This window comes from Lutra lutra, chromosome 16 (assembly GCF_902655055.1).
Source record: "Lutra lutra chromosome 16, mLutLut1.2, whole genome shotgun sequence".
Classification (NCBI taxonomy): domain Eukaryota; kingdom Metazoa; phylum Chordata; class Mammalia; order Carnivora; family Mustelidae; genus Lutra; species Lutra lutra.
In genome coordinates this window covers 29919668-29933457 of record NC_062293.1, presented here as the reverse complement: position 1 = coordinate 29933457, position 13790 = coordinate 29919668, and the positions used below count along the sequence as shown (strand labels likewise).

General features: G+C 37.4%; 2 protein-coding genes across 7 annotated transcripts in view; one reads left to right on the top strand and one right to left on the bottom strand.

Moving 5' to 3' along the window:
* STXBP4 (syntaxin binding protein 4) overlaps positions 1-13790 on the bottom strand; it is a 165621-nt gene that overhangs the window by 99771 nt on the left and 52060 nt on the right. For all 6 annotated transcript variants that reach the window (XM_047706529.1, XM_047706527.1, XM_047706526.1 and 3 more), the window contains one exon: positions 3138-3227. In XM_047706529.1, the coding sequence (XP_047562485.1) occupies positions 3138-3227 (90 nt within the window). The remainder of the gene's footprint in view (positions 1-3137; positions 3228-13790) is intronic.
* Positions 6151-6807, top strand: LOC125086903 (WASH complex subunit 3). The gene has a single exon (XM_047706534.1). It carries the CDS (start codon positions 6172-6174, stop codon positions 6754-6756), a length of 585 nt encoding a protein of 194 aa, XP_047562490.1. The 5' UTR covers positions 6151-6171; the 3' UTR covers positions 6757-6807.

Below are 13790 nucleotides of genomic sequence, written 5' to 3'. Positions count from 1 at the left end.
TGCAAAGCAGTAGCAATCTTGAACTTTGCAAAAAGACTTTAAGTTAAATAAAGCCCACAGCACTTTTAAAAAAAATCACTCTCGTCCAATAAAAATTAGCCACTGGCATCAAATGATATTGGTTTCATCTTTATTTGAGCCTCAAATCAGGCATGAAGAATAGAGATGTCACAAGTGAGGAGAGAACACCTACGCCCTCTATGAACTTCACGGAACGACCTCTGTTATCTGTGTGTGTGTAAGACAAGTAGAAATAATGAAGGTACACATGTTACCTTGAAGAAGTATTTATGGCTGTGTACACTCTTTTACATGGCAAACCAAGTGGTTCTCAGCCAACAGATAGGTTTGTGGGTAAAGGAAATTATAAAATACAGAATATGCTGTTGCTGGGATTTCAGGTCCTGTCACATTAGAACATGTTTAGTTACGTGACATAGGCTTTAAGTGTGAACCCTGATTTATTTAAGAGCTCTTTAAGGGAGCCCTGTTTAAATGTTACATAAATGCAATTTTAAGTTAAAATTCTAATAATACTGATATTTAAATAAAACTGCAATGTATCGGGACGCCTGGGTGGCTCAGCTGGTTAGGCTGCTGCCTTCGGCTCAGGTCATGATCCCAGGGTCCTGGGATCGAGTCCCGCATCAGGCTCCTTGCTCGGCAGGGACCCTGCTTCTCTCGCTGTCTCTGCCTGCCCCTCTGCCTACTTGTGTGTGCTCTCGCTCTCTCTCTCTGGCAAATAAATAAAATCTAAAAAAACCAAAACAAAACAAAACAAAAAACCCTGCAATGTATCATTAATAATGATATACATTAAGAAAATGAAAAGATCTGAGAGCCTCCAAAGGTTTTTCTTTTTTTTTCTTTTGAGAGGGAGAGACAGAGAATCTTAAGCAGGCTCCACACCAAAATCAAAAGTCCAGTGCTTAACCGACTGAGCCACCCAGTCACCTCTGAAAGTTCTGATGAACCATAAAATTTAATGGCTTGTGCAGAGATGGACTATATAAAATGCTATTTTACCAAGACAGCCATCATTGGCGATGTTTTCAAAGAGAAATTTCAAAGAGGAAATTATTGTCAATTTATTCTTAAAACTAAATTTATGTTTCTTCATTTTTATTCTCAAGTATTATAACCAAAAATGTAGAAGTGGTTTCAAAGTTGTAAAAAAAAGTCTATAAAATATTCCTTTAGTAATGGAATGTTCATACACACTTGGAAGGAGCATGAACTGGTGAAGCCTTTTGAAGGGTAACTTAGTAACGTGGATAAAATTTTATGTGTCCGTATCCTTTGATAAAGCAATTCTACGTTCAGAAATGTATTCAGTTTGTACATTTACAATTGTACAAATTGCCCCAAGATACATCTACAAAGCTATCTATAATGAACTTATTTTTAGTAGAGGAAAACTGGAAGTAGCCTAAATATTCATCATTAAGGAACTGGCTAGGGGTGCCTGGGTGTTCAGCCAGTTCATGATCCCAGGGTCCTGGGACCAAGCCCTACATCCATTTTGCTGCTCAGCGGGGAGTCTGCTTGAGGATTCTTTCCCTCTACTTTGCCCCCCCATGCCCCTCCCATGCATGTGTGCACGCTCTCTCACTCTCTCTCTAATAAATAAATAAAATCTTAAAAGAAAAAAAAAAAGGAGTTGGCTAGATAACCTAGGACAGAAACACTGGATGATAGGAGAACCATTAAGAAGACTCTGGCAGGGGACACCTGGGTGGCTCAGTCAGGTAACCATCTGCCTTTGGCTCAGGTCGTGATCCCGGGGTCCTGGGCCTGAGCCCTAAATCGGGCTCTTCTCCCTCTGCCTGCTGCTCACTCTGCTGGCTCAGTCTCTCTCTCTCTCCCTCTGACAAATAAATATATAAAATCCTTAAAAAAAAAAAAAAAAGATTTTGGCAGATCTGCACATATTAACTCGAAAAGTAGCCCAAGATATAAGGCCAACAAAGAGAAAAAAGAAATAGAAAGCAAGTTGTAAAAAAGTGTTCAATGTAAAGAGATTTACATAAAAGCTAAAATGCATATACACATTTATTTTTAGAAATATAATTGGCTGTAGAGAGAAAAAAGTCTCCGAAAGGCTAAACAAGGTGTGTTTAACAATGGCTTCCTCTAGGGGTTGGAATTTAAAAACTAAGTCAGGAAGGAAATTTCTTCCTTTTTTGGGGAGGTGTAAAGATTTTGCTTTAATAAAAATTAAGTAAATAAACAGAGAATTTTACTTATTTCAGAAAATAATTTAAAATAATTGAAAAAAGGTACTCCTATAGTGAATTAAGGGTAAATCAGGTAGTTTATACAGCTTTTCTTGAAGACTTGAAAAATACAATGGATTTCTGTGAAAATTACAGTATAACTTAAATTTAATATCCTGGGGCGCCTGGGTGGCTCAGTGGGTTAGGCCGCTGCTTTCAGCTCAGGTCGTGGTCTCAGGGTCCTGGGATCGAGCCCTGCATCGGGCTCTCTGCTCAACGGGGAGCCTGCTTCCTCCTCTCTCTCTGCCTGCCTCTCTGCCTGCTTGTGATCTCTCTCTGTCAAATAAATCAATAAAAATCTTTAAAAAAAATAAATAAAAATAAATAAATTTAATATCCTATTAAAAACAGAATGAAAATATATAACAAAAGAACCAAAATCTTAAAGTATATTTGGGGATGCTGAGTATCTTTTTCTCTTAATCATATTACCTTAATTCCAAATTATATTACCAAAACGAGAGGCCTCTGAAACATGCCTACAAACATGAAAAAATGTATTTTCCAGTGAACATTTAAGGATTCAAAATTGTCATGGCTTGCTTGGTTGACTCATCTAATCCTTGTTGGTTTCTCATCTTTGCCACCAACACGAGAGCAAAAAGGTGTGAGAAGCAGCCAGATCCTCAGGTATGAGCAAAAACCATGGTCTACACTGAGTCTTACATGGGTATTGGGAAATAAAAGTAAGTAAACAAACAAACAAACAAAGGACCCTTTAAAGGCCTGCTGAATAAATGAATTATAAAATATTTGGCATTAATATGAACACAAATAATATCAAATATTTGATAATTTATAATAATATTTTTCCGTTTCTTTTTTCTCAACAAAACGTAAGGAGGCGAAATTGGAGATTACCTTGAGCGCATTCACTTCCTCTAAGGCATCATTTCTGTCACGCTTAAGCCTTTCTATTTCATCTGCCTCTAAGGAATCACAGGGAAGAAGCTGTCAACATTAAAACATAAGAAAAAAGTTATGCATTAGATGCTAATTATGAGAACTAGCATAAAAACCCTTTTTGACGAGTGTTAAGCTTTTGCATTTTAATAACCAAATTTATTTTGTTACTTTAGAGTCATCTGATTAGATGAAAGAGAATGTTAAAGCAATCTGGGGTAACTTGCTTTAAGCTTGAGTTTGCACTGCTGTTATTTATAACAGAATCTAGGGGCGCCTGGGTGGCTCAGCGGGTTATGCCGCTGCCTTCGGCTCGGGTCATGATCTCAGGGTCCTGGTCATGATCTCAGGGTCCTGGGATCGAGCCCCGCATCGGGTTCTCTGCTCGGCAGAGAGCCTGCTTCCTCCTCTCTCTCTGCCTGCCTCTCTGCCTGCTTGTGATCTCTCTCCATCAAATAAATAAATAAAATCTTAAAAAAAAAAAGAATCTAGATGATTATAAGGTATACATACTGTGTTGTCACCTTTATGTCATCAATTTTAACAATATAATTTCCCTTAAAAGTCCAAATTCTACGATTGTGTTTATGATGTCAAAAAGACTTCATGAGATCAGGAGGGAAACAAACCACAAGAGACTCTTAATCTCACAAAACAAACTGAGGGTTGCCGGGGGAGAGGGGATGTAGAAAGGATGGTTGGGTTATGGACATTGGGGAGGGTATGTGCTATGGTGAGTGCTATGAAGTGTGTAAGCCTGACGATTCACAGACCTATACCGCTGAGGCAAATGATATACTATATGTTAATAAAAATTAATTAAAATTTTTAAAAAAATAATAAAAAAAGACTTTATGAGTTATCAACATAAACTACTCCCCCAAAATATCCACCCCATGTACATGGCATCTGAGGCTAGCAAAACACTGGACATTATCAGCCAAGAGAGTTTGTGTGAACCCAGTAAAGGTCACTGATTGATTCCACACCTTGTTTTAACTATATGAAATGCAATGTTAACAGCCAAGCAGCTTATAAAGATTCATGCACAGAAACTGTGGACTGAATATTAAAAATTCAGGCACAAGTGAACAACCACCACCACAAAATAGCAGAGATGGCAATTCCTCTTCTCTTACTGCTAGCATGATCTCTCTGACAGTCAATTATAAGGTAAAAAAACAATGACAATCTAATCAGAGATAAAAATCCAAGTCTAATTATAGCCATCTTATATGTATAAATTATAACAGAACTAAAAAATGTATAGAAAATATAATTTAAAGGATTATGTGGAGAAAATGATTGCTTTATAAGTATGGGCTTAAGGCACAGCCTTTCAGATAGGAGAGATAAATGCAGAGTGACAAAAAATAATAAAAATAATTAATGATAGGGGTGCCTGGTGGTTAAGCTTCTGCCTTCGGTTCAGATCATGACCCCGGATCATGACGGGCTCCCTGCTCAGCAGAAAGCCTACTCCTCCCTCTTTCTCTGCCCTTCCCACTCTCTCCCTCCACCCCTACTTGTACATACTCTCACTCTCTCTAATATACAAATAAAATCTTAAAAACAAATTAATGGTATCACATTTATTACGAACTTACTATGTGCAGACACACTGCTAAGGGCCACATACATTCAATACTATATCCTTCCTATAACCTTGTCTCCATTTAGCAGAGGAGGAAACAGGCTCAGGTTAGCAGCTTATGTAAGGTTTCACAGCTAATAAATGGCCACCCCGGGGCGCCTGGGTGGCTCAGTGGGTTAGGCCTCTGCCTTCGGCTCAGGTCATGATCTCAGGGTCTTGGGATTGAGCCCCGCATCGGGCTCTCTGCTTGGCGGTGAGCCTGCTTCCCCCTCTCTCTGCCTGCCTCTCTGCCTCCTTGTGATCTCTCTCTCTCTCTCTCTCTCTCTCTGTGTGTGTGTCAAATAAATAAATAAAATCTTTAAAAAAAAATAATAAATGGCCACCCCAAGACTCCCACAGAAGTCTGATGTTAGTCAGATTTTTACTAACTGCCCAAGAGAAATCATGATGGAATAGATACAATAAATTCAGGTTTGATTTCTAAATCCTAGCATAACTGAAGTAGGAGCCATACCTCAACTTGGGGGGAGAAATATTTTTCCTGCACACTACTGTTTCCTTTGGTCCTGACAGTTACCTTTGAGTATCTATTTGTTTCACAATTTACGTCATCACATCATCTTCATCTGTCTCTGTTACTCTACTCTTTCTTGAGTACTCAACACCCACTCATAGAATTCATTCTTAGACTGTTTAGGATTAGTTTTTAAGACAATTTCAAATGTAACAATATTTCCCAAAGTATGTTCTAAAGGATATTAACTAGGTTTGCACAAAAGCCAAACTGAGTGGTGGTGACGATGGCAGCGGACCCTGTGGTCAGGTAAATTTGAGAAATGTTAGGATTTAGAAAAAAATGAACTTCTTTCCTGCAGGGCTTCCAACATCCGTAATATGCTAACGAGCATTTTTAATGTCCCCAAAGGAAATAAAATTTAGTAACTTGTTGCTTTTCCTCAAGTTATTTGACCATACCCTTGACCACTACACCTTTATTTATTTAAAGATTTTTGTTTATTTATTTGACAGACAAAGATTACAAGTAGGCATAGAGGCCGGCAGAGAGAGAGGGGGAAGCAGGCTCCCAGGACCCTGAGATCATGACCTGAGCCAAAGACAAAGGCTTAATCACTAAGCCACCCAGGTGTCCCACCTTTATTTATTTTGTGGCACCTCACTTGACTAATGTCTGTAAATACAAAGTGTTCTGGGAAACACTGCTACTCAATATTCAGATAAGCCTATTGTTATCTTGCATGCTACCTAAATAATAAATAATTCAAAATGTGAAATGTCAAATGTCAAATAATTCAAAATGTGAAATGTGAACTAATTCAAAAGTTTAAATAAGTTAAAAAGTTAAATAAGGGAGCCTTGAGTCCCCCGCCCGCTGAGGAGATGGATGAGGACGGGCTTCCTCTCATGGGGTCAGGCATAGACCTGACCAAGGTGCCAGCTATTCAACAGAAAAGAACAGTGGCATTTCTAAACCAGTTTGTGGTGCACACTGTACAGTTCCTCAACCGCTTTTCTACAGTTTGTGAGGAGAAACTGGCAGACCTTTCTCTTCGTATCCAGCAAATTGAAACAACTCTCAATATTTTGGATGCAAAGTTGTCATCTATCCCAGGCCTAGATGATGTGACATTTGAAGTATCACCTGTAAGTGTCACTGGTGTCACAAAAGAATCACATTCTGAAACCACTTCAGAGAAATCACAACAGAACAGTTTACAAGACTCTGGACCACAGGAAAGTGAAGTAACACCAGAAAATATTTTAACTGTAGCCAAGGATCCAAGATATGCCAGATATCTCAAAATGGTTCAAGTGGGTGTTCCAGTGATGGCAATAAGAAACAAAATGATATCAGAAGGACTAGACCCAGATCTTCTTGAAAGGCCAGATGCTCCAGTGCCTGATGGTGAAGGTGAAAAAATTACAGAAGAAAGTTCAGACAGTGAATCTTCTTTTAGTGACTAAGCTTAATTTTGATAACAGTTACATATACATGTACATGAGCAGCCCAACAGGACCAGGTGGCAGCTGTAGCTTCAGTTTTGTGGAATCCTTACAGTGCCTCCTGGTGGAAGTGTGCCAGCTTCTTCCCTTTACCCTGTCAGGACATAGGACCTCCAATCCAACAAAGCTTAAGGTAGTAGGAATGGGAAACACATTCTACAAATAGCTCACTGGGAATGGTGGTAAGAAAGGCCAATCCTATTTCTATCCTCTTGGTTCCTGCACCTTGCATTTGGGGACATGGCATCATATACTGGCCATTGGTATACTGCATGTATCATGTCCTGGAAAATAGGACCTTAATCCTACAGGATGTTATACCTGAGCTGATGCCTAAGCTGGCCATTGTTCTAGATTAACTGCTTCTGGATAATACTGTATGTGTAGGGTCATTGATCTAATCATTCGTGTTCATTTGCTATAAAATAGTTCCTTGGTCTAAGGCAATGTAATGCAGGATACTGTGTTGGTAATAGGCATTCTAGATTCTAAGATAGTAATGGTGGCAGAGGTACTGCTGGAAAGGAGGGCAAGCCTATATTAAGAGTACAAATTGATTACTATGGACTGAATTACTTCCCTCTCTGGGATGGAAGGAAATTAATGCACACAACTTGTTACCAAGTAGCTAGTTGATTTCAGTAAAGGGATAGTACCAAATCATTGGTCTTTGCTTGTTACAGATCACTTTTCAATAGTAGTAGTAACTAGATCGTCCTTAATGAGAAAAAACCCAAGCTATTGGGCCCATCCCATGCCTAGCCTCCAACTCTGTCATCATGAATACTCTATTCATGGGTTTGTTGTGCAAGCCTGGAGTGGTTACGGAAAAGACAGGCTGAAATCTATTGGAATCATCCTGTGTGCCTGATCTCTGCTTTCTCATGTGAATGTTCTCTCACTGACATTCCATGATGCAAAAATCTGCACATTTTGCCATAATCAAAACCAGTTTTTTATTCTTAACTCAAGCCATGTCTTTGTCAGCATGGATGACCAAGTGTACTGTTTGAAGCTCTGTCCATCAGGAAGATTTTTCTCTCACCACTGATCTCTATCACTTCCTCTGAGAGAGACAGTAGTGTAGAAGCCAGCCATTGTTGGCTCACACCCACAGAGCAAGCTGGTCCATCCATGAACAAAGCCTACTTTTTCCTTCTCTGTCACCTGACATGTTAATATTTTTTTAAAAAGTGCTTCAGTTCCTCACCTCTCCCTCTCTCCATGCCTTTTCCCATATAATTTTTCGTTGCCTTCCTACTCTGGGTGGAGCATTCTGCCTCACCTTTTGACTCTGAACTTAGCCATGTGGTTTTGCTTTGGACCAATAGAATGTTGGACCAATATGATCCAAGCAGAGGCTTGAAAAATACTTGGATGATTGGTCTTGCTTTCTCTTGTACCTCTGCCATTGACATAAGAATATGACTGGGATAGTTTGATGAAAAGTGAAAGATATGTGGAGCAGAGCTAAGTTGTTCCAGTCACCCCGCAGCCAAGCTTAAAATGTGAGCAATCCCAGCCAAGACCAGAACATATGCCTACCCTATTCCCAGCTGCCCTTAGATGTATGAATAATAAATGTTCATTGTTGATTCTCAAAAAAAAAAAAAAGTTAAATAAGTTAAAAAGTTAAAAAAGTTAAATAAGAATCTAGATAACAGAGCTAATTATATATATATATATAAAATATGTATATATATATTTTTTACTAAATGAAATTATAGACAGGGATTTTAGGGATGCGATTAAAAACTTTTGAGCTTAAAACATGATGGCAAATCATGCAGCAAAAGGCGCATGGTACCATTTTAGGAGGCAAAACACTAGGCTTCAACAATCACAGAACAAACTATAACTTAAAAACAAAACAAAACAATATGTGTTATAATTCTATTGCTATTTTGGGCTAAGCAGTGAAAACTTATAGCCAGAGAACTGGTCATAGATGGTACCTGTGAATTCTGTGAAAAGCCTCTCTGTGCTCAGTCATATGTTAATAAGAGTTTGAATATGCTTCAAATAAGCAAGCAGCAGATGAAATGAATTTTTGCTATTTAATCTCAAAGGATTCAGACAGATCATTGTTTTCTAACCTCCTTCCAGTTCTTGGACTGTACCTTTACCTTTCTCCATTCCTTTCCTGTCTGGTTCTCCCAGTATCATTTGTGACCCTCAGGTCCTCCGACCTCTGAAACACCCCGTAAATAACATTGTAAATCATTTCTACTCTACTCTGGATAGCTACTATTTTACTGTTCTCATTCTGAAACTCAACTCATCTTCAACAGAACAATCAAGTCTGTTTCAGGTCAATTTTTCCCCCCTAGATGAAAGCCTTCTATTAGAACCCATTCAATTTCCTCCTTTCCTTAAAGTTTCTGTATATTCCCTTATTTTCTCCTTCCTTTCTCTTGCTCCCTCCTTTAACTTCTTATAATTTGCTTAATAAATCTTTCCTCCTGTCCCTGCATTTTGAAAATAATTATGTTCAATGTCAGTAGTTAACCTAGCATTTGACAAAATAAATGCACCCCTCCATCCACTTATTTCCCTGCTTCTACTGATAGCCAACCTATTATTAATCATCCGAATCAAAACTCTCAGTTATCTTTAACTCATAACCCAAATGCAAGCCTTAATGGTAATACACTTATTATTATATTACATATAATTATATATATAATTATATATGTTATATATATAAAATGTTATATATATTATTATATCTATTATATCTATTATATATAATATTATATACCTGTCTCTCTATTCCTTCCCATTATCCTCAACTTCACCATAGTTTAGTTCTTAATATTCTGTATTTGGACTCTTTCCTTTGCCCACTATCTAGGCTACCTACCACCAGTTTCATTCCCTTCCAAGATAACCAACACTATTACAGGATTACCATTTCTAATTACTTTGATCATGTCATAAAATTCTCCCTAACGGCTCTTCATTGGCGACTAGTAAAGTATAACCTTCTAAGTGTAATATTTGCCCTTTTAGGCCCAACTCCCTTCACTGATCTGCATGTACTCACTTTTAAAAAAAACTAGATACTCTCTGCTTACCATCACATTATATATATACATTTTTATTCATGCTAACTCTCTTAGCACGTTCCATCCACTTCTTAAGCAGATAAAATCCTGTATATCATTTAAAACTCATTCAAATGCCAAGTCTGTTAGGAATCTTCTCTAAATATTTTGAGCTCTGTTAGTACTACGGCCTTATCATGAAACACTGCAGTTTTTTAAACTATAGTTATTTGTGTACATGCCTTTCTATACATAATACCCTTAAGTTCCTTGAGGGACAGGCTTGAGTTTTGTTTTAATAATATACTGGAGCAGCAAACACAATGCCACATGTTGGGGTTGTTCAATGTATATATCTAATGTTTTACCGAGGAGTACATACTGCTACATATAGTGAGAAATGCCTTTTCTATCAGGACCCCAGTATACGTGAAACATTACTCGTGCACACACAATTCACTATGATATTTTCCACTCTATTCTCTCACTTGTTAAAATGGGGGTTGCAATCCACCAAATTGATTTAGCAAGAAACCAAACTGTGAAAAGTCTACTTTAGGGAATTTACAGTGTTCGCTCTGTGATTTTAAGATAATCCCTGTATGATATTTAATTAGGATGGTAAACCCACCATATTATTATGATAGACTCAAGTCTGTGGTTGCTAAGTTTAGAATTCTGCTAAATCTAGGCTCCAACCTTGCTTTTCTGTATGTAACCTTGCCCCAGCCACAGGTATAGCATGGTGTGAATTTTTAATATAGCAATGATGATTATAATCACAGTAGGATAATTACATTTTTTAAAATGCTGTATTATTCCAAAATCAGGTGTTTTTTTTTTTTTTTTTTTTTTTTTGGTCCGCTAAACAAAAGTAGGAGACTGACTTAGACTGACCCAGCAATTCTTCCTTCTTGAAACATGGCATCTCAGGAAATCTTACGAGTCAGGTGAAATGATGAACAAAAGAAGCTCATCACTAAAGAGTATCTACTGGGTGATTCTATTTATTAGGACGTTCAAGAACAGGCAAAAGTAATCTACACTAATATAAGTCAGAAGAATGGTTCCATTGTGAAGATGGGAGTGGTAGCTAACTGGGACAAAGTTGATACAATGGAGTCTTGGAGTGGTGATTATACACAAGATACTAATAGAAATTCATCACATCATACACTTGAGATTTTTACACTTCACAGGGTGTCCATTATGCTTCAGCAAAAATATTAAAAAAAAAATAAATTAAGGAAAAGACAAGCCAGAAAAAGAAAACACAAGTAAAAAAACAACCATCCCTAACAGATGGATTATAAGATTTGACTCTGTTGTTTGTGACAAGATGGTTGACGGGGTAACCATAGTGGAATTTCCCTACTTTCACAGACTGTCAGCATCCTCAACCACAGATCAATTGATACTTCAGATGAGGCACTATGGTGATTTTTTTCAACAACAACAACAGAAAGTTTAGGAATACTAATAATATTAAAATATTTTTCATTTGTTTCTGATGAGCTACTTGACAAGCAGTGATTTTTATAGTATTTTTCAAACTGTGGTAGATGACCCATTAGTGAGTTTTAGATCCAAATATTTAATGAAATAGAACTGAATATTAAATAACAATGCAATGATGTGGAAAATGGAAGTATTACATTGAGACTTTTGTTTCAGTTATATATGTAAGTGTGGTAAAGTAAAAGGTATTCTTATTATGGATTCAAGTGGAAAAAAAAAGGTAACATTTTATGGGGATATCTTCTACATGTTGACAAGCAGAACACAACAAAGGAAGCCCTATAAACTGATATAATGACAACTGCGCAACATTTTGATCTGAAGCCACAGACAGGAAATTATTGGCATGCAGAAGACCTTGCACAATTACCACTGCCACTTGGCTTTTGTCATCAAAGTATCACAGACTTAATACACTTTTATCTGCCCTAAAATCATTGGCTAGAAAGGAAGTAAATTACTAATTCAGAGCACCAGTATTTTTTGCAGCTGCTGAGCAACCTTTGCACGCTCACCCAAAGTCCTCTGAATTCCCCGTTTCTCTTATGTTGTAAGCCACCCAACCTCCACTGTTGCCTTTCCTTATCAAAAGTGGGGACAGTAGCTTTGAGAACTGTTTGGCAGTAAAAAAACAATCCTCTGCTGTCAACATTAGCTAGGAAAATACAGAACACCTTAAACAGCAGAAGAAAAACAGTGCTCTTACAGGGTCAGTTTTCCTACCTTAAATGCTACTGAATCAGTTCTGATAAATCAGTGCCTCAATTCTAGAAGACTGGGTGATCTCCCAGAGGTTTCCAAATACCTAGATCACGGGGACTCTCATTCTCAATGATATGAACTCTAATTTATTGCTCCTGTGATGGCAAAATGGAATAGCCATTTTGGAAGACGGTTTGATGGTTTCTTATAAAACTAAACATCTTCTTATTATATGAAGAAGCAATTGGACTCCTTGATATCCACCCAAAGGAGCTGAAAACTTACGTTCATACAAAAACCTGCAAATGGATGTTTATAGTAGCTTTATTTACAATTGCCAAAATTTGGAGGCAAGCAAACATCCTTCAATAGGTAAATGGATAAACTGTGGTACATTCAGATAATGAAATATTAATCAGCAAAGACAAGACATGAAAAGATATGAAGGAACCTTAAATGCATTTTACTAAGTGGAAAGCTAATCTGAAAAGGCTACATACTGTATGATTCCAACAATATGACATTATAGAAAGGGCAAGACTATGAAGACAGTAAGAGGATCAGTGATTGCCGGGGTGACGGGCGCAGGTGTGGAGAGATGAACAGGCAGCGCACAGGAGTAAAAATCAGAGTGGTAAAAATACTACCTATGGGGGCGCCTGGGTGGTTCAGTGGATTAAGCCTCTGCCTTCGGCTCAGGTCATGGTCTCAGGGTCCTGGGATCGAGCCCCACTTTGGGATTTCTGCTCAGCAGGGAGCCTGCTTCCCTCTCTCTCTGCCTGCCTCTCTGCCTATTTGTGATCTCTGCCAAATAAATAAATAAAATCTTAAAAAAAAATACTACGTATGATATCATAATGATGGATACATGTCATTTTATATTTGTTCAAACGCACGTAGAATGTACAGCACCCAGAGTGAACCATAATCTAAACTATGAACTCCAGGTGATAATGATATGTCAATGCAGGTTCATCAACTGTAACAATGTACCACACTCGGGTGCAGGGTGTTGATAATGAAGGGGGCTATACCTGTGTTGGGGCCGAGGGCAGGTAGGAAATCTCCCTACCTTCCCCTCAGTTTTGCTGTGACCCTAAAAATGCTCTAAAAAATGAAGTCTTAAAAACAAAAAAAGACACCATTTATTATAAAGGCAAAAAAGTGAAAGGTAACTAGAAACATAACAAAAGATTAATAAAGCTCGTACTGGGAAAAATATATCAGATGTATTATTTGCTATTCAAGAAGATAAAATTAAGAAGTCAAAACATGCTTGCAGGTAGGAAGACTTAAATTTATAAAAATGTTGTTTCTTTCCAAAATAATGTAGAAATTCAGTATAGTAAGATTTTTGCTAGAATTTATTTGGACAAGAAAAAAGATTAGCCAAAGCAATATTTAAAAGGAAGAACAAAGTGGAAGAATGCATTATTAGATATCAATATATATCTTTTTATTATTTTTTTATTATGTTATTTTAGTCACCATATAGTATGTCAGTACAGAAGAATCTAAAAATGACCATGGAAATATGGAAATCTTGTAAATGACAGAGCTGGACTGCAATAATTCATCCCCTGAAATATGATTATATTTTACAAGTTATCTTTATGAAAATAATTGATGAAAATTTATATATTTGTATTTTTGACTGTGTACCAATAAGGCAGAATTACTACTCAATTCAGAAGAAAATTTTAATATCAGAGCTTATGAATACAGTAA

Coding starts and splice junctions, on each gene's coding strand:
- LOC125086903 (XM_047706534.1), top strand. CDS start 6,172: ATGGATGAGGACGGGCTTCCTCTCATGGGGTCAGGCATAGACCTGACC.